This window comes from Salvelinus namaycush, chromosome 15 (assembly GCF_016432855.1).
Source record: "Salvelinus namaycush isolate Seneca chromosome 15, SaNama_1.0, whole genome shotgun sequence".
Classification (NCBI taxonomy): domain Eukaryota; kingdom Metazoa; phylum Chordata; class Actinopteri; order Salmoniformes; family Salmonidae; genus Salvelinus; species Salvelinus namaycush.
In genome coordinates this window covers 27,843,823-27,871,194 of record NC_052321.1, presented here as the reverse complement: position 1 = coordinate 27,871,194, position 27,372 = coordinate 27,843,823, and the positions used below count along the sequence as shown (strand labels likewise).

The 27,372-nt window shown below is 45.0% G+C and overlaps 1 protein-coding gene across 2 annotated transcripts in view; it reads left to right on the top strand.

Moving 5' to 3' along the window:
- Positions 1-27,372, top strand: part of dph6 (diphthamine biosynthesis 6) — a 91,177-nt gene that overhangs the window by 3,009 nt on the left and 60,796 nt on the right. For both annotated transcript variants that reach the window (XM_039009690.1, XM_039009692.1), the window contains 2 exons: positions 25,388-25,461; positions 26,330-26,448. In XM_039009690.1, the coding sequence (XP_038865618.1) occupies positions 25,388-25,461; positions 26,330-26,448 (193 nt within the window). The remainder of the gene's footprint in view (positions 1-25,387; positions 25,462-26,329; positions 26,449-27,372) is intronic.

Below are 27,372 nucleotides of genomic sequence, written 5' to 3'. Positions count from 1 at the left end.
TAACGGTATTGGTGTGGTGTGGTATAGGGAGGATATCTAATGGTAGTGTGGTGTGGTATAGGGAGGTTATCTAATGGTAGTGGTGTGGTATAGGGGGGTTATCTAACGGTTGTGGTGTGGTATGGGGAGGTTATCTAACGGTTGTGGTGTGGTGTGGTATAGGGGGGTTATCTAACGGTTGTGGTGTGGTATAGGGGGGTTATCTAACGGTTGTGGTGTGGTATGGGGAGGTTATCTAACGGTTGTGGTGTGGTATAGGGAGGTTATCTAATGGTAGTGATGTGGTATAGGGAGGTTATCTAATGGTAGTGGTGTGGTATAGGGGGGTTATCTAACGGTTGTGGTGTGGTATGGGGAGGTTATCTAACGGTTGTGGTGTGGTGTGGTATAGGGGGGTTATCTAACGGTTGTGGTGTGGTATAGGGGGGTTATCTAACGGTTGTGGTGTGGTATGGGGAGGTTATCTAACGGTTGTGGTGTGGTATAGGGAGGTTATCTAATGGTAGTGATGTGGTATAGGGAGGTTATCTAATGGTAGTGGTGTGGTATAGGGGGGTTATCTAACGGTGTGGTGTGGTGTGGTATAGGGGGATTATCTAACGGTAGTGGTGTGGTATAGGGAGGTTATCTAATGGTAGTGGTGTGGTATAGGGAGGTTATTGAATGGTAGTGGTGTGGTATAGGGAGGTTATCTAATGGTAGTGGTGTGGTATAGGGAGGTTATCTAATGGTAGTGGTGTGGTATAGGGAGGTTATCTAATGGTAGTGGTGTGGTATAGGGAGGTTATCTAATGGTAGTGGTGTGGTATAGGGAGTTTATCTAACGGTAGTGATGTGGTATAGGGAGATTATCTAATGGTAGTGGTGTGGTACAGGGAGGTTATTGAATGGTATTGGTGTGGTATAGGGAGGTTATCTAATGGTAGTGGAGTGTTATAGGGGGGTTATCTAACGGTTGTGGTGTTATAGGGAGGTTATCTAACGGTAGTGGTGTGGTATAGTGAGGTTATCTAACGGTAGTGGTGTGGTGTGGTATAGGGAGGATATCTAATGGTGTGGTATAGGGAGAATATCTAACGGTATTGGTGTGGTATAGGGAGGATATCTAATGGTGTGGTATAGGGAGGTTATCTAACGGTATTGGTGTGGTGTGGTATAGGGAGGTTATCTAACGGTATTGGTGTGGTGTGGTATAGGGAGGTTATCTAACGGTATTGGTGTGGTGTGGTATAGGGAGGTTATCTAACGGTATTGGTGTGGTGTGGTATAGGGAGGTTATCTAATGGTAGTGTGGTGTGGTATAGGGAGGTTATCTAACGGTGTGGTGTGGTATAGGGAGGTTATCTAATGTTAGTGGTGTTGTATATGGAGGTTATCTAACGGTGTGGTGTGGTATAGGGAGGTTATCTAATGGTAGTGGTGTGGTATAGGGAGGTTATCTAACGGTAGTGGTGTGGTATAGGGAGGTTATCTAACGGTTGTGGTGTGGTATAGGGAGGTTATCTAATGGTAGTGATGTGGTATAGGGAGGTTATCTAACGGTAGTGGTGTGGTATAGGGAGGTTATCTAATGGTAGTGGTATGGTATAGGGAGGTTATCTAACGGTAGTGGTGTGGTGTGGTATAGGGAGGTTATCTAATGGTAGTGGTGTGGTATAGGGAGGTTATCTAACGGTTGTGGTGTGTTATAGGGAGGTTATCTAACGGTTGTGGTGTGGTATGGGGAGGTTATCTAACGGTAGTGGTGTGGTATAGGGAGGTTATCTAACGGTAGTGGTGTGGTATAGGGAGGTTATCTAACGGTTGTGGTGTGGTATAGGGAGGTTATCTAACGGTAGTGGTGTGGTATAGGGAGGTTATCTAACGGTAGTGGTGTGGTATAGGGAGGTTATCTAATGGTAGTGATGTGGTATAGGGAGGTTATCTAACGGTAGTGGTGTGGTATAGGGAGGTTATCTAATGGTAGTGGTATGGTATAGGGAGGTTATCTAACGGTAGTGGTGTGGTGTGGTATAGGGAGGTTATCTAACGGTTGTGGTGTGTTATAGGGAGGTTATCTAACGGTTGTGGTGTGGTATAGGGGGGTTATCTAACGGTTGTGGTGTGGTATGGGGAGATTATCTAACGGTATTGGTGTGGTGTGGTATAGGGAGGTTATCTAACGGTTGTGGTGTGGTATGGGGAGGTTATCTAACGGTAGTGGTGTGGTATAGGGAGGTTATCTAACGGTAGTGGTGTGGTATAGGGAGGTTATCTAACGGTAGTGGTGTGGTGTGGTATAGGGGGGTTATCTAACGGTTGTGGTGTGGTATGGGGAGGTTATCTAACGGTAGTGGTGTGGTATGGGGAGGTTATCTAACGGTAGTGGTGTGGTATAGGGAGGTTATCTAACAGTAGTGGTGTGGTATAGGGAGGTTATCTAACGGTATTGGTGTGGTATAGGGGGGTTATCTAACGGTTGTGGTGTGGTATGGGGAGGTTATCTAACGGTAGTGGTGTGGTATAGGGAGGTTATCTAACGGTAGTGGTGTGGTATAGGGAGGTTATCTAACGGTAGTGGTGTGGTATAGGGAGGTTATCTAATGGTAGTGGTGTGGTATAGGGAGGTTATCTAACGGTAGTGGTGTGGTATAGGGAGGTTATCTAATGGTAGTGGTGTGTTATAGGGGGGTTATCTAACGGTTGTGGTGTGGTATAGGGGGGTTATCTAACGGTTGTGGTGTGTTATAGGGAGATTATCTAACGGTAGTGGTGTGGTGTGGTATAGGGAGGATATCTAATGGTGTGGTATAGGGAGAATATCTAACGGTATTGGTGTGGTATAGGGAGGATATCTAATGGTGTGGTATAGGGAGGTTATCTAACGGTATTGGTGTGGTGTGGTATAGGGAGGATATCTAATGGTAGTGTGGTGTGGTATAGGGAGGTTATCTAATGGTAGTGGTGTGGTATAGGGGGGTTATCTAACGGTTGTGGTGTGGTATGGGGAGGTTATCTAACGGTTGTGGTGTGGTGTGGTATAGGGGGGTTATCTAACGGTTGTGGTGTGGTATAGGGGGGTTATCTAACGGTTGTGGTGTGGTATGGGGAGGTTATCTAACGGTTGTGGTGTGGTATAGGGAGGTTATCTAATGGTAGTGATGTGGTATAGGGAGGTTATCTAATGGTAGTGGTGTGGTATAGGGGGGTTATCTAACGGTTGTGGTGTGGTATGGGGAGGTTATCTAACGGTTGTGGTGTGGTGTGGTATAGGGGGGTTATCTAACGGTTGTGGTGTGGTATAGGGGGGTTATCTAACGGTTGTGGTGTGGTATGGGGAGGTTATCTAACGGTTGTGGTGTGGTATAGGGAGGTTATCTAATGGTAGTGATGTGGTATAGGGAGGTTATCTAATGGTAGTGGTGTGGTATAGGGGGGTTATCTAACGGTGTGGTGTGGTATAGGGGGATTATCTAACGGTAGTGGTGTGGTATAGGGAGGTTATCTAATGGTAGTGGTGTGGTATAGGGAGGTTATTGAATGGTAGTGGTGTGGTATAGGGAGGTTATCTAATGGTAGTGGTGTGGTATAGGGAGGTTATCTAATGGTAGTGGTGTGGTATAGGGAGGTTATCTAATGGTAGTGGTGTGGTATAGGGAGGTTATCTAATGGTAGTGGTGTGGTATAGGGAGTTTATCTAACGGTAGTGATGTGGTATAGGGAGATTATCTAATGGTAGTGGTGTGGTACAGGGAGGTTATTGAATGGTATTGGTGTGGTATAGGGAGGTTATCTAATGGTAGTGGAGTGTTATAGGGGGGTTATCTAACGGTTGTGGTGTTATAGGGAGGTTATCTAACGGTAGTGGTGTGGTATAGTGAGGTTATCTAACGGTAGTGGTGTGGTGTGGTATAGGGAGGATATCTAATGGTGTGGTATAGGGAGAATATCTAACGGTATTGGTGTGGTATAGGGAGGATATCTAATGGTGTGGTATAGGGAGGTTATCTAACGGTATTGGTGTGGTGTGGTATAGGGAGGTTATCTAACGGTATTGGTGTGGTGTGGTATAGGGAGGTTATCTAACGGTATTGGTGTGGTGTGGTATAGGGAGGTTATCTAACGGTATTGGTGTGGTGTGGTATAGGGAGGTTATCTAATGGTAGTGTGGTGTGGTATAGGGAGGTTATCTAACGGTGTGGTGTGGTATAGGGGGATTATCTAACGGTAGTGGTGTGGTATAGGGAGGTTATCTAATGGTAGTGGTGTGGTATAGGGAGGTTATTGAATGGTAGTGGTGTGGTATAGGGAGGTTATCTAATGGTAGTGGTGTGGTATAGGGAGGTTATCTAATGGTAGTGGTGTGGTATAGGGAGGTTATCTAATGGTAGTGGTGTGGTATAGGGGGATTATCTAACGGTAGTGGTGTGGTGTGGTATAGGGAGGTTATCTAATGGTAGTGGTGTGGTATAGGGAGGTTATCTAATGGTAGTGGTGTGGTATAGGGAGGTTATCTAATGGTAGTGGTGTGGTATAGGGAGGTTATCTAACGGTATTGGTGTGGTGTGGTATAGGGAGGTTATCTAACGGTAGTGGTGTGGTATAGGGAGGTTATCGAACGGTTGTGGTGTGGTATAGGGAGGTTATCTAATGGTAGTGGTGTGGTATAGGGAGGTTATCGAACGGTTGTGGTGTGGTATAGGGAGGTTATCTAATGGTAATGGTGTGGTATAGGGAGGTTATCTAACGGTGTGGTGTGGTGTAGGGAGGTTATCTAACGGTAGTGGTGTTGTATAGGGAGGTTATCTAATGGTAGTGGTGTGGTATAGGGAGGTTATCTAACGGTAGTGGTGTGGTATAGGGAGGTTATCTAACGGTAGTGGTGTGGTATAGGGAGGTTATCTAATGGTAGTGGTGTGGTATAGGGAGGTTATCTAACGGTGTGGTGTGGCATAGGGAGATTATCTGACGGACGGTAGTCCGTGGTTGCATGTGTGTTTAACACACTCCTGGCAGATAAAGCTTACCTGACAGGAGAAAGCTACCTGGACACACAGTCACTCTTCAGGAGAAAAGCTCTCCCCCTGTCAGCACAAACAGCCTGTCCACATGTGTACTTGATCCAACGTAGCTAACACCTTTTTCTCTTGCCACTCTCACACGCACAAGAGCAGCATCAAATTTATAGGGGCTTGCTTGCTGGTCTCTGTTTCTCTCTCTCTGTCTCTCTCGCTCAGTTTCTCTCTCTCTGTCTCTCTCGCTCAGTCTCTCTGTGTGTCTTTCTCTTGCTCTCTCTCTCTCTCTTTATATATATATATATATCTTTATATATATATATATATATATATATATATATATATATATATATATATATATATATATATATATATATATATATATATATATTATTTTTACTATTTTCTACATTGTAGAATAGTAGTGAAGACATCAAAACTATGAAATAACGCTTGTGGAATCATGTAGTAACCAAAAATGTTTAAACAAATCTAAATATATTTCATATTTGAGATTCTTCAAAGTAGCCACCCTTTGCACACTCTTGGCATTCTCTCAACCAGCTTCACCTGGAATGGGTTTTCAACAGTCTTGAAGGAGTTCCCACATATGCTGACACCCCTGTTTTTTAATACCTTTCAATATGTCACTTTGTGAGGATAACTGCTCTAAGCCGTTTCCCCCAAAACAATAGAAGTTGGAGAACAGATTGGGAGGGATCTTAGACCATTCCTCCATTCAGAATCCTTCTAGATCCTTAATATCCTTTGTTTTTGCTTATGGACTGCGCTCTTCATTTCAAACCACAGGTTTTCAATGGGTTTCAAGTCCGGAGACTGAGATGGCCTTTGCAAAATGTTTACTTTGTGGCCAATTAACCATTTCTTTGTGGATTTTGATGTGTACTTGGGGTTATTGTCTTGTTGGAAGTTCCACTTGTGACCAATTTTCAACCTCCTGACAGAGGCAACCAGGTTTTTGGCAAAAATATCCTGGTACTGGCCTGGGTAAAGTTCATGATGCCGTTGACCTTAACAAGGGCCCCAGGACCAGTGGAATCAAAATAGCACCATAACATCAAAGATACACCATAGTTTTCCGTAGGTATGGGGGTTATTTTCCATTTATGCATTCATTTCGACGTCAAACCCACCACTGGTGTGCTTGACCAAAGAGCTCTATTTTCTCTCTCGCTCTATCTCAGTGTCATTATTCTCACAAGGGGAGGGTGCTAGACAATTGAAAAAAGGGGTGTTAGTAATTTTGACCCCTATCTGTTTGCATTTATTTTATTAATTGTTAAACAAAATCTCTTTCTCTGAGCAATTTTAGAAAATAATATATATATATATATTTTTAAATGAGCATACAATATTGGTCAGTATTTGCATTATTTATTTTATACAGTCTTTTTTGCTCATCTTTATCAAACAAAGGTGTCAATAATTATGGACCCCACTGTATGTGTCATAGTCTTTCCACCCCTCACCCTACTCTTTACACCCCTCACTCTACTCTTTCCACCCCTCACCCTACTCTTTACACCCCTCACTCTACTCTTTCCACCCCTCACCCTACTCTTTCCACCCCTCACCCTACTCTTTACACCCCTCACCCTACTCTTTACACCCCTCACCCTACTCTGTCCCTGGTCTGTGATGGCTGGCTCTGGGATTGCTAGGTTTTGCTCATTTCCTATTTCCAGGGCAGGGCTGACGTGACCCTGCCCCTTGTTAGGGCCAAAGGCCAGGCCAACAGGGCCCAGCAGACAGCCAGTCCTCACTGTGTTTACCTCTCTCACAGTTAACTGTGGAGGGCACAGACCTGCAACCTAGAGCCCAACCGATATATTGGTTCACCGATATTATTGGCTGATATTGGCCTTTTACAGATATATTGGTACCGGATGATAATTCAATAAATTAGATGAAAAAAGGGAATTACATGCTGATCTGAACACATGTGGTCATTCTCTTTGTGTCATTATTGTCACAAAGTATGAAATCAATATTTGAAGCATAGTTATTGTTCAGTTGCTCTTCTGGATGGCAGTTTATTAGAATTCAGTGTGTAAAAATAACACTTTAATTTCCTCGCTGTAAAACAGTATATCGGCAGATACAGTGCCATGAAAAATTATTCTTCACATTTCTTCACATTCACATTCTTCACATTTTATTGTGTTACAAAGTGGGATTAAAATGGATTTAATTGTAAAAATACACAAAAAGCTTTTATGTCAAAGTGAAAGATTTTGACAAATAAAAAATTCTGAACTAGAATATAGTTGTCGCGTAAGTATTCAGCCCCTTTGTTTATGCAAACATAAATTAGTTCAGGAGTAAAATCTGGCTGAACAAATCACGTAATAAATTACATGTACTCACTGTGTGTGAAATAATACGTGTTGACATGATTTTTGAACATCTGTAAGGTCCCTCAGTCAAGTATTGAATTTCAAGCACAGATTAAACTACAAAGACCAGGGAGCTTTTTGAAAGCCTCATAAAGAAGGTGATTGGTAGATGGGTAACAATAACAAATCAGACAATGAGTATCTCTTTAAGCATGGTCAAGTTAATAATTACGCTGTGGATTATATATTAAATCACCCAAACACATCAAAGATACAGTCGTCCTTCTGAACTGAGCTGCAGGACAGGAATGAAACTACGCAGGGATGTTACCATGAGGCCATTGGTGATTTTCAAAACAGCTACAGGGTCTGTGATGGTAGAAAACTGAGGATGGATCAACAACATTGTAGTGACTCCACAATAATGACCTACATGACAGAGTGAAAAGAAGAATACAAATATACAGAATTTGCAAGGCGCTGTATATCGGTATTGGTAAGTTTTGTCCTTAAGTAAAGAGCTATACTCACTCTCCATGCAATTTTTCTCAGAAATATGTTTTCTAATTGGGGTGGTTTGTTATCGCACCCTATTATGAGAATTACATTGAGATCAGATACGTTTGTTTAGTTAGTGAATTTTCTGTCTCCAGCCTATATTTGTGAAGTATCTCTCTTGTACTTTTTTATGTCAGTTATGGGTTCTGTGAAAGTACAATCGCTTCCTCTTGAATATCCAGTTGATTCAAAGGTGTGTTTTTTATTCACCTTAGGTTTAGTGCTGAGTTTGTGTTGCAGCGAAGAGGAGTCCGATAATTAGCTGTTAATTTACCCTCACAGGAAATGAGCAGTTTTAGCATAAAAAATGTGTTCTGTTTTGGAAGTGTGATATTTTGAAAGATTCATCCTAGCAGTTTGAATTAATTAGATGTTATTAAAATCTATTTGGCAAATGACACTTGAACATAGATGAAAGCATTTTGTTTTTTAGAAGCTGTGATGAATCTGAGTAAATCTGTTTTTCTTCCTCCCTCTTCTCTTTAAATCCTTGAAGTTCCACAACTCTGCTCATAACATGAGCCAACAGTGCCACCTATGGACCAATCCCATGCGTTGCCTAACCAAACCAAACTCACAACTCCCTTCGGTCTCTTACATGGGATAATTTTCAGTGGAAACATTGTCAATGGTAGAAAAATGCCCAATTATGATATCCCCCCCAATCCCAACAGTGGTGATAATCGCAGAGTGACAATGTGCCCTCTTGCTTAGCCCCCCTGATGCGTGTCTGTGTATGGTCCGCTCTCTGTGAAGTGTGTAACCCGATAGACACGCGAGCCATAACATACCCCGGCCCATCCTGCCATGGCTTTGATCTTTGAACCTGGCCTTTGAGGAGGAAAAATAACTGTCTTCTCAGAGGCAGAGGGGATCTTTCACTCCGTCCTCAGCGTGTGTGTGTGTGCTGATTATAAAGCTGTCTGATGCCCACAGATCTGATGGCTCCTTTTCCCCGGCCCTGCCTAGCATATGTCTCATAAATCAGACCACAGATTGAATGTCAGCATGTCACTCTCTATCTTATATCTCACCGTGAGGGGTTCAGTGTTTTGAGAGGAAATCGTTTTGATGTCAAAATGTCTGTTCAGTTTAGAACTAAACATTTAAAATACATAACTTGTATAATGCATGGATGATGTTTCCATACCTTTTTCTGGGATATTCTTGTCCAGTAAATGGATGGAGCATAGAGCATTAATAACATACAATCAGGTGAAGTTCTGATTCTTCTATATTCATTTCTGTAACCAGAGCTGTTGCCCTGGCCTCACCTTCGCCTGTCCTCCTGTCCTGTACATCAATACTGTACATGCTGTGGAGGGCGGTTGGCTTGGCCATGCTGCCGTGATTAAGATCAACAGTGTCATCCACCCCTGGCTGAAACGCCTGCCCCCCCTCCACCCCCACCCCTCCCTGCAGGCCTGGGGAAAGGTTCATATTAGTCATCTCACATCCCTCAAGTTCTTCATCCCCTCTTTTCTGCTCTGACACACTGGCTCTTTATGCCTGGTGACACTGTGCGAGAGGAGAGGAGGAGGAGAGGGAGGGAGGCAGGGAGAGTGTCCCTTGAAGGATAGGTCAAAGGCCCTAGGTTACATAATAGCATGTTTCTATCTTCATCCTCCACACATGGTGCTATAAGCATTAGCTTCTATCTCTAATATCCTGGCTTGTTCAAACTTCCCATACTGCAGTCTGCACACGAAAGAAGACTATTTTCCCTCAATCCCCTTGCAACTAGATAATTTTTTTGCAATAAAATAAGTATATATATTTTTTAAATTAAAAGGGTGTTACTCTATCTCTGTTTTTTTAATGTTAGTTCTCTTGACAGCACATTTACAGCATAATTGGTATCTCTCCACTAGTATGTTAAGGAAACAAAAACGTGAAGAACTTGAATAGAAATAGAAAGATGTCAACTGCAGTTCAATGACCCTGCGACCTCTGAACTAATCAGTGAAAACAAAAGGTTCCAGCTCATTAGGCTGATGGGGAACAATAGACGATATTAATACCTAGGCTTTTCATTATGAACCGTCTAATTAGCAGCAACATTTCTGTCACATTCCTGCCCTGGCTCTGTGGAGGATGGAAATGTTACATTCAGATCTTATTTCCTGCCATGTAATTAATCAGCCTTTTCAGGAACACAATGCTTTCAAACATGGTTATTACTGAGTGATAGCCTATCCCAGGGCGGTGTAGGCTACTTTTTTTTCTTCCCTTTTTATCAAGCCAAATGCTCAAGATGTCACGGAAAAATACTGGAGAGCGCCAGGCTCCAGTCCCCTTTGGCCTTTGTAGATGTTCAAACATTCCCTTCTGTTGGTGCGTGTTAAAACACCACATTTTTTGCGAGATAATCCCTGTGTTAAACACACAGACACACTCCCCATCCCAGCGTCACCCTCCACCCTCCACTCCATTATCGACAGCAGCCGACTGGGCTGGGGCCCTCCGAGATTGGAGAGGGGGAGTCGACCGTACGTCCACAAGTCCAAACATTATTTTTCTCTGTTTTACCCCTCTCTCTCTCTTTCTGTCTCTTCTTTTTCTCTTCATATCTGAATTCTATTGTGTTGTCGTCATAGCCTTTTCAGAAGCCTTTAGAAGCCTGGTGTTGCGTTGCTGCAGGTGCCGTAGTGGAGAGGTCCTGCTGTGAGGTGTAGACGAGAGGAGAGAAGGAGGAGAGGAAAGAAGAATGGAACAGGCAGAAGAGTCTGGTTTTGAACTTGGAGCCCTGTGTTATCGATTAGGGGGCCAAAGTGTTAGGAGTCAGTCGCTACAAAACACAGCGGTGTGTTGTGAGGGTAGAAAATCAAACACACCCTTACCAGCACAGTGGCGTGTTAGGCACATGGGGGCTCAAAGAAAATTGATTTCTTTAAAAAGCTGCTTAATGCATAAATCACGACCGGTGAGGTCACAGAGAGGCTTTATGAGATAGGATCAATAAGAAGACTAATGTGAGCGTCTTGTACCTGTGATGTGGGGCAAAGATGCATTTTTTCCCCTTTCTCAGAGGTATAATTAGCGGTGTGGTAGAAGCATTAACAATGGATAATGCTCTTCAAAAGTTAATTGATATATCCCAATTAGTTTCATGCTTTTTTCAGGACAAGTGTAGGCTGGCTGTGTGTGTAGTCTAGCTTGTCTCATGTTCTTCTAATGAGGCTAGTAGCATTGCCTAGATTCCTGTTAAACTAGAGTACAGCCAGGCACTCACTGCCTCGGTCTCCTTCTAGCTGTGATAGCCCATTGTTATCTTTTCCTTTGGTCTGAGACTGACTGCTGACTGGAACAGTGACAGTCAGTGGGGTGAGATTGTGGGTTGTTTTGCACACGAGGAAGGATAGCATTACCGTTGAGATAATGGCCGTCTGTATTGTTCTCGCCCCTGTGTGGAAGTGGCGGGACAGGATCTATTAGAACCAGGCACATTTCCCTCAGACCCAACCGACATAGCTAACGGAACAGTCAGTCCCACACAAACATTAGATAAAGAGCCTAGCCTGAAGCCTTTGTAATTTGTTTGTATTTTTCTGCTTAATGTACTTTGCTCAATCTTGTTTAGTGATGATGGAAACAGATAGCCTTATCTTGGCTTGCCAAGGGCAGGAGCTGCTAAGGCTGGTTGGGTGAACATTGTTCCAAATGGAGGATTTTCCCCCCTGGCCACAGAGATGGATTGTAGACATAGCTCAGAGTTATTTGCATCAGATTGCTCAGGACTAGGCTAATATTTTCTTTTGGGCACTCTGTTTAAGAGTGGATGTTACACTTACTTTCATGGATAGTGAGTGTGTACACTATGTGAGTCACTCGCACATGGTGTTCTGAGTTGTTTGATTGGTTAAACCACCAGGGAGTCTGAGAGTTGATCATTTTCTGTTGCTTTTTTTGCTACCCTTTTTACAGTTTTCCTCTGAGATCCACTGATAAAAGAAGAGTTAATCACCCTCGTGAAAAGTAATGTTCCATTAGCATAAATCAGACCCTCATTGCTTCATTATCAGTTCTCAGCCATTTCAACAATTTGACGAGAGATCTGGCTAAATAATAAAAAGTAATTGGAACAGAGACCGTCCGTCTTAAACAACAGCCGTTTCACACAGATACAAAAACACTCAGAGGCTCCTTAGCCCAGAGTGCTCGGAGAGCACCCTGTTGTGAAGAAGTCATTCACCTTTTTATAGCTAGCTGCCTGTCGTCGGTCAGGCCCAAAAGTGTCTCAGTCTGCCTTTCCCTCCTCCCTCCCTTTTGTCTGACCGACCCGATGGCTGAGGGATAGCTCTTAGTCAGTCAAATCCCACCAACCATCTCCCCGAAAATTAAGCAGACTGACTTTTATGTTTTGTTTTGCAAAGCATTCCCTGAAATAAATATTTGTGGCAGCCCCTGTGCCTCCTGCAGCTAAAGCCATAACCAGCAGAAGAAAAACACTGTCTGGAGTCTGGAGTATGTAAAACCTGCATCACAGCCATATTTCCCCCCTCTCTCTCTGAAGAGGGAGGGGGCTGGGAGACTACCACGATGTCTGAGGCCCAGAACGTGAAGGGAGGACGAGTGGTCCCGAGATGTTTGGTTGTATCCTGACTGAGTTTTTCCCCAATTGACAACCTCAGCAGGAAAGCATTTGCATCTTGGAGAGGAGCACGTGAAGGCTTGTTGTTGAGTGACACCGGTTGCCATGGTGCGTTAGGATTCCTTATGAACCCTCCTGCAATCTCGCTGGCTGGAAGCTTCCCAGATATCCGTCTTGGTGTCTCAGACAGTCCCACCTCACCTCAGCCAACTGAGAATGTTTCAGTGACAGAGGAAGGATTAAGGTTTGTTTTATGCCCTACGGAAAAGGAGAGTCACGTCAGGCATTTGTTTATCAGGGCATGTTGTCCTGATTCTTTCTGGAGGGATGCAGATGGAGATGCAGGCTGTCTGGAACTGGTTGCAACATATCCTGTGTTGACCTGAAAATTCTCAATTTTGATCTCTTATTCGTGAATTGCAAGGATTCATAAAAAAATAGTTGATAAACCCCTATACCTTTTCCCACAGCTTGCTTCCCAGTGTTTAGTTAGTTTTCCATGCATGTTGATATGGAAACCCTTCTTGGCCCTGTTTGCTGCTGAATCCAAGGCTTTGTGCTTGGTTTGGCTCAGGCTCTCTGCCTGCCTGCCTGCCTGGCTGTCTGACGTCTGGGCCTCTGTTTACGTAACCATATATATTTAAGAGGGAACTCGTGAAACGTTAATCTCTCTACTTTTTAACCCTGATGAAGTTCTATGTTTTCCAGCTGTGCGGTGTGGCATATTTATGCACCGGCCCTATCGGTGAACACAGCTCTGTCACTGTTAATGAATCACAGCACTGCGAGTGTGTGTGTGTGTGTGTGTGCGCGCGCACTGCAGGCTAGAAGACTCAACAGTAACAAGCTGAAATGGCCCCAAAAAAAGCTCTCCCCTGTCTACAAACACCTCAGTGTGAATGTGTTGAAAGTGAAGTGTTGCGTCTTCTTTTCCTCCAGAATCCAGCCCAGAACAGTCTGGTCATCATTCTGAGGCTGATAGGCGTCACTCATTGTGGTGACAGCGACGAGACAATGGACGATGTCATATCCCTCTATTCAGACCACACCTGGCATTAGAGACCTCTCTGAGGACCATGGTTCCCCTCTTATGAAACTCACTGACTCACTCTGTCCCGCATCATCCCTGGGACTCGTCTGGACCATGTACAAGGCCGGCTATATGAACATCTAGTTTTTTTTCATCCGTTCTTTTCTTTACTGTTGAGGAATGACGCATGGTGAGTCATGGAGGGAACACAACCGTGAACACAAAGGAAGGGCCTGTCTGTCAACAGCTGCTTCTAACAGCCAGCTTCTCCAATTTACAGAAGGGAACATCTCAGAGTCTGGAACCACTAAAAAGGTTTTAGTTTGAGTATGTTTTACAAAGATATTCACAAAGACAGCATTCCCTATGGACAGCTTTTTAGTTATTATTGTTTTCTTGGCCCACATTTGGGATGATGAACCTCACCACCGTGCATATTGTGGTTGTTAGTATTTGTGCCAATTTTCTTGTTGGTATACAATAATATACACCCAAATCAGGGTCAAGATTTTACTCTTCCATGCCCATATTGTTTCAAGTTTTAATGTCACATGCACTAGTAGAGTTAAATGCATTTCTTGCCAGCTCTAACCTCAACAATGCAGTAATCAATAATGTAATAATAAAAATAACAAGGTAGAACAAAAACACACAATATATAAACATAAGAACATGATAAAGTAAGTAAGCACCGCCAATAAATCCACGATAATTGAGAATTTCAATAAGCATTTTTCTACGTCTGGCCATGCTTTCCACCTGGCCACCCCTACCCTGGTCAACACTGCACCCCCCACAGCAACTTGCCCAAGCCTCCCCCATTTCGCCTTCACCCAAATCCAGGTAGCTGATGTTCTGAAAGAGCTGCAAAATCTGGACCCCTACAAATCTGGATCCTCTCTTTCTAAAATGATCAGCCGACATTGTTGCAACCCCTACTACTAGCCTGTTCAACCTCTCTTTCATATAGTCTGAGATCCCCAAAGATTGGAAAGCTGCTGCGGTCATCCCTCTCTTCAAAGGGGGAGACACTCTAGACCCAAACTGCTACAGACATATATCTATCCTACCCTGCCTTTCTAAGGTCTTCGAAAGCCAAGTTAACAAACAGATCACCGACCATTTCGAATCCCACCGTACCTTCTCCGCTATGCAATCTGGTTTCCGAGCTGGTCATGAGTGAACCTCAGCCCCACTCAAGGTCCTAAACGATATCATAACCTCCATCGATAAGAGACAATACTGTGCAGCTGTATTCATAGATCTGGCCAAAGCTTTCGACTCTGTCAATCACCACATTTTTATCGGCAGACTCAACAGCCTTGGTTTCTCAAATGACTGCCTCGCCTGGTTCACCAACTACTTCTCTGACAGAGTTCAGTGTGTCAAATCGGAGGGCTTGTTGTCCGGACCTCTGGCAGTCTCTATGGGGGTGCCACAGGGTTCAATTTTTGGGCCGACTCTTTTCTCTGTATACATCAATGATGTCGCTCTTGCTGCTGGTGATTCTCTGATCCACCTCTACGCAGACGATACCATTCTCTATACTTCTGGCCCTTCTTTGGACACTGTGTTAACTAACCTCCAGATGATCTTCAATGCCATACAACTCTCCTTCCGTGGCCTCCAACTGTTCTTAAATGCAAGTACAACTAAATGCATGCTCTTCAACCAATCGCTACCAGCACCTGCCCGCCCGTCCAGCATCACTACTCGGGACGGTTCTGACTTAGAATATGTGGACATCTACAAATACCTAGGTGTCTGGTTAGACTGTAAACTCTCCTTCCAGACTCACATTAAGCATCTCCAATCCAAAATTAAATCTAGAATCGGCTTCCTATTTTGCAAAAAAGCATTATTCACTCATGCTGCCAAACATACCCTCGTAAAACTGACTATCCTACCAATCCTTGACTTCGGCAATGTCGTTTACAAAATAGCCTCCAACACTCTACTCAGCAAATTGGATGCAGTCTATCACAGTGCCATCCGTTTTGTCACCAAAGCCCCATAAACTACCCACCACTGCGACCTGTATGCTGTCGTTGGCTGGCCCTCGCTTCATATTCATCGCCAAACCCACTGGCTCCAGGTCATTTATAAGTCTTTGCTAGGTAAAGCCCCGCCTTATCTCAGCTCACTGGTCACCATAGCAGCACCCACCCGTAGCACGCGCTCCAGCAGGTATATTTCACTGGTCACCCCCAAAGCCAATTCCTACTTTGGCTGCCTTTCCTTCCAGTTCTCTGCTGCCAATTACTGGAACGAATTGCAAAAATCACTGAAGCTGGAGACTCATATCTCCCTCACTAACTTTAAGCACCCGCTGTCAGAGCAGCTCACAGATCACTGCACCTGTACATAGCCCATTTGTAAATAGCCCACCCAACTACCTCATTCCCATACTGTTATTATAATATATTTTTTGCTCCTTTTCACCCCAGTATCTCTACTTGCACATTCATCTTCTGCACATATATCACTCCAGGCTGTATCACTCCAGTGTTTAATTGCTAAATTGTCATTATTTCGCCACTGTGACCTATTTATTGCCTTTTCTCCCTTATCCTACCTCATTTGCACACACTGTATATAGACTTTTTTTCTATTGTGTTGTTGACTGTATGTTTGTTTATTCCATGTGTAAGTCTGTGTTATTGTTTGTGTCGCACTGCTTTGCTTAATCTTGGCCAGGTCGCAGTTGTAAATGAGAACTTGTTCTCAACTTGCCTACCTGGTTAAATAAAGGTTAAATAAAAATACTATATACAGGGTCAGTTCCAGTGTGTTGGAGCGTCAGTGTGCTTGGTGTGTAGGGCCCTGTGACTGCATAGAGATGGTGCAAAAATGAGAATAAAATACAATATTGATTTAGTCGTTTCTGGCCCTGTCCTGAACCATCTGACCTATCCTGTTACAGTCCACTGCTTTACACTCTAACCCAAACTGCCGTTTCTCCTCACCTTCACAACCCAGAGAGCGCTGTAGATAGGTCACCTAGCTAACCTAGCTGGGGTTGTGTTGTGTAGGGAGGGAATGGTAATGATGCTGATAACACAAATAAACAGCATAGCAATTTCCCCCATCCCACTGGAAGGCTCCTGTGACTGTCACATCCATGACCACAGAGGTGTCTGATCACACCCCTAACAAGGCCCCTGGAGGGTTGTCCCAAATTTGATTAAGCACAAATTGCTTGAACCCCACGCTTTACACCCAGACCTCCAGTGCAGCACACATCGTCATAACAGAACAGGGGCCCCCTGTGTTACCCACGTGTAGCGGAGCACGGGAGAACAATCCCATTTCATTAGAACAGGCCCAGAGCAGAGCTGATATAATGGAGCCTGGGCCATTAAAACCATGTTGTGTCCAGTCACTCACTGATGGAACTATGGGGGGGTCCGTATGACAACAAGGACACGCCGGGGCATGTGATGGTACTGTACTATGTGCCCTTGAGCAAACTGTCATTCAAGACACTTTCATTAATTTATCAGGTCGTCTTCCTGCCTAGTCATGCTATGAGGCTGGGGCAGTAACACTAACGTGCAAGAAGGCACATAAACACCGTGAGCCTGGAGAAAAGACTGACTGTGTAAATACCTGCTTCTGTATGGTATTACAATAATAACTGTTTTCAGCTAATCGTTCAGTGCAAAGGCGAACTTGCTTTATTGAATACCAGATATCTAGTGATTTTATGATAGTTACTATGGTTAATGGCTAATAGTCTGAATCGGAGGACACAGGCCCTTTGGATTAGGCCTAATTTAGAAAAGATCTCTCTGGAGTTTTGAGAATGTCATTAAGACTTCGTTTTGATCATCTACACAATCATTTAATGAGCGTTCTGATGTACTTAATGAATCTGTGAATGTTTAATATTTTATAGCTTCCTAATTGCCCTGTTTTCTATTAATTACTTTGGTCTATTAAATATTAATCCAGATGGAGTGATATGATGGATAACGTGAAGTACCCTATTTAAAATGTAAGATGGAAATGGATGGTCTGTTTGATGTTCAGTAAAATACTGCCCTTAAAGAATCAGCTCTCACTTTGTAAGTGGTAATGCTACATAGTTTCAATCAAGTTCCACACTTTGCTTGTGCATTTTGTCCTTGCATTTATATATAATTGTATTTGTACCAGTGATTCTTAGTAGTAGTAGTGGTAGTAGCAAACTTTATTATCCCAGGGGGAAATTCGTTTTGCAGCACTATTACACTCAAGACACTACAGACAGAATTTGGGATAAAAGTTGGTCTGTCAATATTGATGCAAAACTTGATGAATAAGAATTCAGGAGAAGTGTTGACTCATCAAGCATTTAGTAGAAGAAGTAGATCAACATCGTGCTACATGATAGGCTTGCCTCTGTCTTTCAGATCATATCTCTGTATCTGCTCTTAGACTATAGGCTTAGCTATGCCTATGAATACAATTGAATTACACTCGGATGGTCCAACGTATGTATATATAATTACAATGTATGTCACACACGCTGCCTTGAAATAGAGTTTAATGAGTGTATCATTTTTTGGGGTGAAGCATGTCTGGCAGCCTTAATCTTCTGAGCCGTTTATAATTCAGCCCAGTCCATCCATTTTCATGGGGGATGTTTCGGGGGAGGTTTCCTTTAATGAATTTGACAATTAGTAACAGAAGTTAATGACTATGGGGCCTAGTACCCTGATGCACATGGCTGTGGGCCTGAATGTGCCTGTGATCCAAGCCATATATCCTAATTAAATGTCGTTAGTTTCCTGACGACTACAGCTAGACTAGACAGGCTTTTGTTTAGACTGCCCCTGGTGGGGGTCCTTGGGGTCCTTCTGCACACCAACAGTCATGGAGGAGGAACAGAGAGCATTGTGGGAACGGTCTGAGGTAGCAATGACATGGTGTCGTTGTAGCTAGATTTTCAGAATAAGCAGAATACCCATAGCAAAGTCTAATGTCCAATAAGTCATCTTAACTGAATGTGTATTAATTGTATTGGCTATACGTTTTGACAGTTACAATAGGTTTATTGCGTTATAATTCCAATAGTAGGATATCTTTCTGGGAAAATATGTGCTGTAATTTATAGTACCGTTAACGTATATTCTACCCACAGTCCCAATGGTAACACAATCCAATCATCCTTCAGCCAGATATCACTTCAAGTTTTTAGCAAACATATAGTTCATGATCCATCTCACTCTTTTTCAGGTATTATCCAAGTATAAAATATTTAGTTAAATATGGTCAAGCAGCATGTAACGGCATTCCTCCTCCTCTTCATACGAAGAGGAGGAGTAGTGATTTGACCAAAGTGCAGCGGGTTGTGAATACATAATGATTTATTAAATCAAACGATGAAACACGAAAACAAACACTTGGAAGGATTTTACAAAATAACAAAACGGAGCAGACAGACCTGGACATGGAACTTACATAAATACACGCAGAACTCACGAACAGGAACAGACTACATAAACCGAGACAGTCCCGTGTGGCGCGACAAACACTGACACGGACGACAATCACCCACAAACAAACAGTGAGAACAACCTACCTTAATATGACTCTCAATCAGAGGAAACGTCAAACACCTGCCTCTAATTGAGAGCCATACCAGGCAACCAAAAACCAACATAGAAACAGAAAACATAGACTGCCCACCCAAAACTCACGCCCTGACCAATAAACACATACCAAACAACAGAAAACAGGTCAGGAACGTGACACAGCATGAAAACAGAGTTTGTGTTTTTATAGTGTCATGAATACATGGAACACTTCTGCAATATCCGTCTCTGTAGATGTATGTATTCACACCCGCCTCACAATTATTCCCTCTGCCTGCTTCGCTTTCCCACAGCGGATGAGAAAGAATGTCTAGAATTTGCTCAATCCAAGTCGTTCAGTTTGTCCAGTGCAACGCTAGCCCCCTCTTATTCCTGGCAGTCTCGACGATAGCTATAATGGCGGCAAAAACAAAACGTCATCCAAAAATAACTCTCTCCAGAGCTTTAAGTCAAGTTATTCTTTGCATACGGTCTAGAGTTAGAGCCGGAGAGTCTACATTTTAAAAAGGGGGTGTGAGAGTTTGCTCTTCTCAATGTCTAGAATGGATTGCTAAAGTGGCTATTATTGCCCTTTTGTGATAATTATATCTGTGACGAAGCTAAGAGCCATGTAGTTAAAAGAAAGCCCACTTCATTGTTACTTGATGATTCAGGCCTCAGAGGGCCCACTTTTAATGTTATGTCTGCCTCTGGCTCCCTGAAGGACAGAGGGGAAAGGAGAGGCATTATACTGTGTTGTTTAATCAGGCCCTGCCAAGTTTACAGCTCAATGACCCAATCACATTGTCAACAGTTAGTTAGACACCCCTCAGAGACTGGCCTGTCCTCTACACACTTTTTCTCTTTCTCCCTCTTTCTCTCTCTCTCTTTCTCTCATTCCATCTTTCTCTTTCCCTCTCTTCATCTTTCTCTCTCTCTCTCCCAAGCTTCGTTTGTCTCTTCAGGAACTGACATGTTTTTGAGGAAAAGGTTATCATATCATTAGAAAATAGTTAACAGCCCTGCAGCCTACGTAGAGTAATAGGACAATGCCTCCAGCCCTCTTGACTCTGTGCAGTGCTGCAATGTTATCAGTCTGGAGTAATTATTGTCACAGAACTCTGAATTTCCAGAGATTGAGTTGTATTCTACATTACATTTTACACTGACTATAGTGACTTGCTGTACTGTATGTGTTTGGGCCCATCTCACAGTGCAGTTACAATCAATAGGCAGTAAAGAATCCATCACACACATACCCTAGCCTATCCCTGTACTACCCTAGCCTATCCCTGTACTACCCTAGCCTATCCCTGTACTACCCTAGCCTATCCCTGTACTACCCTATCCCTGTACTATCCTAGCCTATCCCTGTACTACCCTAGCCTATCCCTGTACTACCCTAGCCTATCCCTGTACTACCCTAGCCTGTCCCTGTACTACCCTAGCCTGTCCCTGTACTACCCTAGCCTGTCCCTGTACTACCCTAGCCTGTCCCTGTACTACCCTAGCCTGTCCCTGTACTACCCTAGCCTATCCCTGTACTACCCTAGCCTATCCCTGTACTACCCTAGCCTGTCCCTGTACTACCCTAGCCTATCCCTGTACTACCCTAGCCTATCCCTGTACTACCCTAGCCTGTCCCTGTACTACCCTAGCCTATCCCTGTACTACCCTAGCCTATCCCTGTACTACCCTAGCCTGTCCCTGTACTACCCTAGCCTGTCCCTGTACTACCCTAGCCTATCCCTGTACTACCCTAGCCTATCCCTGTACTACCCTAGCCTGTCCCTGTACTACCATAGCCTGTCCCTGTACTACCCTAGCCTATCCCTGTACTACCCTAGCCTATCCCTGTACTACCCTATCCCTGTACTATCCTAGCCTATCCCTGTACTACCCTAGCCTATCCCTGTACTACCCTAGCCTATCCCTGTACTACCCTAGCCTATCCCTGTACTATCCTAGCCTATCCCTGTACTACCCTAGCCTATCCCTGTACTACCCTATCCTATCCCTGTACTACCCTAGCCTATCCCTGTAATACCCTATCCCTGTACTACCCTAGCCTATCCCTGTACTACCCTAGCCTATCCCTGTACTACCCTAGCCTGTCCCTGTACTACCATAGCCTGTCCCTGTACTACCCTAGCCTATCCCTGTACTACCCTAGCCTATCCCTGTACTACCCTATCCCTGTACTATCCTAGCCTATCCCTGTACTACCCTAGCCTGTCCCTGTACTACCCTAGCCTATCCCTGTACTACCCTAGCCTATCCCTGTACTACCCTATCCCTGTACTATCCTAGCCTATCCCTGTACTACCCTAGCCTGTCCCTGTACTACCCTAGCCTATCCCTGTACTACCCTAGCCTATCCCTGTACTACCCTATCCCTGTACTATCCTAGCCTATCCCTGTACTACCCTAGCCTGTCCCTGTACTACCCTAGCCTATCCCTGTACTACCCTAGCCTGTCCCTGTACTACCCTATCCATGTACTACCCTAGCCTATCCCTGTACTACCCTAGCCTATCCCTGTACTACCCTAGCCTATCCCTGTACTACCCTAGCCTGTCCCTGTACTACCCTAGCCTGTCCCTGTACTACCCTAGCCTATCCATGTACTACCCTATCCCTGTACTATCCTAGCCTATCCCTGTACTATCCTAGCCTATCCCTGTACTATCCTAGCCTATCCCTGTACTACCCTAGCCTATCCCTGTACTACCCTAGCCTGTCCCTGTACTACCCTAGCCTGTCCCTGTACTACCCTAGCCTATCCCTGTACTACCCTAGCCTATCCCTGTACTATCCTAGCCTATCCCTGTACTACCCTAGCCTATCCCTGTACTACCCTAGCCTATCCCTGTACTACCCTAGCCTATCCCTGTACTACCCTAGCCTGTCCCTGTACTACCATAGCCTGTCCCTGTACTACCCTAGCCTATCCCTGTACTACCCTAGCCTATCCCTGTACTACCCTAGCCTATCCCTGTACTATCCTAGCCTATCCCTGTACTATCCTAGCCTATCCCTGTACTACCCTAGCCTATCCCTGTACTACCCTAGCCTGTCCCTGTACTACCCTAGCCTGTCCCTGTACTACCCTAGCCTGTCCCTGTACTACCCTAGCCTATCCCTGTACTATCCTAGCCTATCCCTGTACTATCCTAGCCTATCCCTGTACTACCCTAGCCTATCCCTGTACTACCCTAGCCTGTCCCTGTACTACCCTAGCCTGTCCCTGTACTACCCTATCCCTGTACTACCCTATCCCTGTACTATCCTAGCCTATCCCTGTACTACCCTATCCCTGTACTATCCTAGCCTATCCCTGTACTACCCTAGCCTATCCCTGTACTACCCTAGCCTATCCCTGTACTACCCTAGCCTATCCCTGTACTACCCTAGCCTGTCCCTGTACTACCCTAGCCTATCCCTGTACTACCCTAGCCTATCCCTGTACTACCCTATCCCTGTACTATCCTAGCCTATCCCTGTACTACCCTAGCCTGTCCCTGTACTACCCTAGCCTATCCCTGTACTACCCTAGCCTGTCCCTGTACTACCCTATCCATGTACTACCCTAGCCTATCCCTGTACTACCCTAGCCTATCCCTGTACTACCCTAGCCTATCCCTGTACTACCCTAGCCTGTCCCTGTACTACCCTAGCCTGTCCCTGTACTACCCTAGCCTATCCATGTACTACCCTATCCCTGTACTATCCTAGCCTATCCCTGTACTATCCTAGCCTATCCCTGTACTATCCTAGCCTATCCCTGTACTACCCTAGCCTATCCCTGTACTACCCTAGCCTGTCCCTGTACTACCCTAGCCTGTCCCTGTACTACCCTAGCCTATCCCTGTACTACCCTAGCCTATCCCTGTACTATCCTAGCCTATCCCTGTACTACCCTAGCCTATCCCTGTACTACCCTAGCCTATCCCTGTACTACCCTAGCCTATCCCTGTACTACCCTAGCCTGTCCCTGTACTACCATAGCCTGTCCCTGTACTACCCTAGCCTATCCCTGTACTACCCTAGCCTATCCCTGTACTATCCTAGCCTATCCCTGTACTATCCTAGCCTATCCCTGTACTATCCTAGCCTATCCCTGTACTACCCTAGCCTATCCCTGTACTACCCTAGCCTGTCCCTGTACTACCCTAGCCTGTCCCTGTACTACCCTAGCCTATCCCTGTACTACCCTAGCCTATCCCTGTACTATCCTAGCCTATCCCTGTACTACCCTAGCCTATCCCTGTACTACCCTAGCCTATCCCTGTACTACCCTAGCCTGTCCCTGTACTACCCTATCCCTGTACTACCCTATCCCTGTACTATCCTAGCCTATCCCTGTACTACCCTATCCCTGTACTATCCTAGCCTATCCCTGTACTACCCTAGCCTATCCCTGTACTACCCTAGCCTATCCCTGTACTACCCTAGCCTGTCCCTGTACTACCCTATCCCTGTACTACCCTATCCCTGTACTACCCTATCCCTGTACTATCCTAGCCTATCGCTGTTTGCCTGTGTGTGTTTGTGTGCACCTCTCCCTCCTTGTCCCCTCGTTCTGCCCAGGGACTGCTCTGTGTGTGTGTCTCTCTGTCCCAACACACACAGACAGTATATTCTTTATCTGATTAGCTGACACGTCTGTGTGGAGCTCTGTGCAGTGCGGCAGCTGAGCAGAGCAGCGTCAGGCCCAAGGCAGGGCATGGATTTCATTTTAAAAAGTATCAACGGTTTACACGCCGCTCGCTTTAATCAGCATGTTTATCAGGCAGAGAGAAATTGCAGGAAGGACCACAGGGAGAAGAGGGGGGTTATCTTAAGGACCAGTAGCCTGGGAAATTGATAATGGCTACAAGGTAATTTACTGGCAACTTGTGCATCCCTCCACCGCGCCGCTGCCTAGGCCGGCCCCTCATTCTAATTACAGGCCATGTAATGCACTAATGAAGCTGCGGGGTGTGTGTGTGAGTCTGTGTGTGTGCTCTGTGCCAGTCTGGAGTGATTTCATGAGCTTGAGATTGAATACATCTCTGGGCTATGTGTATGTGGGTGGGTGGGTGGGTGGGTGGGTGGGTGGGTGGGTGGGTGGGTGGGTGGGTGGGGAGGCCAGTGCTTGAGATTGAATACGTCGCTGGGCTGTGTGGGTGGGGAGGCCAGTGCAGCCTCCCTCCAGAGTCTGTGTGTGTGGCTGTCTCCCAAGATGAATGTGATGTGAAAAAGTATCTGATTAATATTTGGCAGTGTGACAGACACATTAGCCCTATATGATGTATGTATTTCATATATTAAGTCAACGAGGTGATGCTGTGTTTTGGAGCTTGGTGTTGGTAGATGTGTGGTCTGTGGTGGGATATTAGGGGGCAGCTCTGTTTGCAGTGACAGTCATTCAGGGTTGTCATGAGGACAACATGTCTGGAGGACACTCCCTAACTACTAACTGTTGTTTTCCAGACTGGTCTCCCTGACTCACTCAGTAGCACAGTGAGTCCTTTTGCAAACTGACTAGCATAATACTAAACTGGGTCAGTTCTGTCTCATGTGATGGGGTCTCACTGAAGAGTGTGTGTGTGTGTGTGTGCTCAGTTCTGCCCTATGTAACGGTCTCTGACCTTGCAGTGTGGTCGGACAGTTCCATGTCCAGGTCACACAAAGCTACTGATAAGAAGCAGACTGGCTCTGCTGCTCCTGTGTTAGTGTTGTTGTTCTGATGCTCCGGCTCCAGCCAGGCCCAGCCAGGCCCAGACAGGACGAGGAGTTCACCCCCCCCCCCCCCCCCCCACTAGGGGATGTGTGCAGGGCCAGGAAAGCCTTGATATGACCATCATGTAAATCCCCACCTATCTGATGGAGGGAAAGAACACTGTTTTCTCAGAGTGTGTGTGTGTGTGTGTGTGTGTGTGTGTGTGTGTGTGTGTGTGTGTGTGTGTGTGTGTGTGTGTGTGTGTGTGTGTGTGTGTGTGTGTGTGTGTGTGTGTGTGTGTGTGTGTGTGTGTGTGTCTGCGCGTGCATCTCTCTCTCCGTACGGGCTCGTGCGTGTGTTCATAGACATCGTTCTCTCATAGTGTCCTCTTTTTTTTTTTCTTCAAGTGATATTTGGATGGTTATGTGACCTTTTGGCCCAATTAGATCATCAGCAGACATCACCATGACTCTGTGACTTGTTAAAATAAACACTCATATGACGGAACAGGAAACCGTTGTGATGTGAGAGTTTAAAGTATATAGCGTTTCCTAAAGGAAGATTTTCCTCCTCCTTCCCTCTCTTCTCTTCACAGGAAAAGGAGGATGTCGAGGGGGTGTCTGTAGGGGCCATTCTTTCAGACTACCAAAGAGTACGAGTGGAAAATGTGTAAGTAGAACAAGTGTGTACACACACACACAAACAAACACACACACACACACACACACACACACAACTACATGCCTGAGAGACACTGTATTCCAAACAAAGATGATGTACATATGTTTACTCCATGATGTTCAGTCTAGCTGTATTTTTATGGTACAGTTGTATTACCAGAATGGCCAATGGCTTACTTACGTAATGGGAAACAATGTATTGTTATACACGACATCAGAAAGGACATGTCACTTTTTAATCTATACAGTAGGACATTGGATACAGGTGAAAGGGTTTCTATGATAGTACCTTTGGGAGAGGCCTAGTATGGGCCTCTCTCTCGCTCTCCCTCTCTCTGTCACTGTGGTAAGGTACATTCCAGCACAAGCCTCTCTCGTCTTGTGTTCCCAACACAACCACAGAGCTCTCAGCTTATGAACAAATCCTGCTGTCAGTCATGTATTGTTTCAGCCACTCACACACACTCTTTCCCTCACATACACACTCACACACCGCAGGCGTTCTCTGAGACAAAGACATGTACGCCCAAGAGTTTCGGCTCCAGTTACCGGCACACAGCCTATGTGAGTGTGTTGTGTATGCAAGTAAATGTGTGTGTGCGTGAGTGTGACACAGACAGTTATAGTGTAAAGGAGGTGCCATTTTAAGATAATTACCCCTCTTTAATTCCCCCTTTTTCTGCTGAATCTGTTGAACAAAGCCACTAGCACCAGAGACGGCTCAGAGTGTGTTCCATCTGAGCCTTGGTGTGGCAGCCTGCCCGCAAAACTAGTGAAAGTGCCCAACGCACTTTGAAGGTGTTGTGATCCTGGTAATTTTTCATTCTGACCCCTCCCTCCCTCACCTGTTCTCCCAGGTGTGTGCGACTGGGTTTGCAGCCCCTGGCCTACCTGTGGCGCCGTGACCAGGCAACCCTGCTCTCCGAGATGATATCGTGTGACCTCCACGCCCTCCTCATCAAAGTGGCCGCCTTCGGTGTGTCTCTCTCCTTTTCTCTTTCTCTCTCTTTGATCAGGGCAGCGGGTGAGCAGTCTAACACCGCCCTTCTCTCATTGCCGGCTTAGTGCTCTGCTCTTTTCTCAGTCCAAAAGGTACAGGTTAAGTAGGAGAGTTTGTTAGAGGGGAGTGAGGAGAGTTTGAGATTGAGAGCGGGGAGGGAACGGGAGGTGGAGGGTTTGTGTTACCAAAGAGAGAAAGAGAGAGTAATGTGCAATGTTCCGAATCATCAATCTGTGGTTTTTAGCAGCAATGTTGAGACTTGTGCCAGGGGGCAAAGGCAGCAGAGTGGAAAAGAATATGAATAGAAAGATAAGAAGCAGAAGGGAGGAGGAGTGACGGGGGGGGGGGATCTTGGCAGTTGAGCAACTGTACAGGTGATTGCACAGCGCATTAATGAAACCTGTCAATAACACCGCGCAGGCGTCCCTATTGTGGTGGGAGGCCAGTGTTGCGTACCTCACAGCTTTTGCATACCTCATAACTTATGGGCCGTGAAGATTAGATTAGAATCTAGTATATATCTCATTTAAGCTCCGGCACAAAGGGAAAAGGTTAAAGTATCGTCACCTAGGTTTGTCTTCTTGGCCAGTGTGGAGCCTGGGGGATAGAAGGATTGGTTTGCAGAATAAGAGGAGAGAAAAGTGTTCTTTCTTTGTCTTCAGTGTGCTACCTGTATCTACTTGACAGTTGAGTTGGATCCCTTTGATAGTGAAAGTGATAAATTATAATTATGTGGCAAATGGTTATTTTTTACTTTGAAACGACTTGTGGTGATAGATCATTATGGAGACACTGTTTACATGCTCTTAAGTGCTTGTTGTCGCCTTCAGGAGCAATCAGTTGAAAGGGGTGCCAGCTAGACTGATGACCTAGTGAACTGAATGTTGTGACATGTTCAGG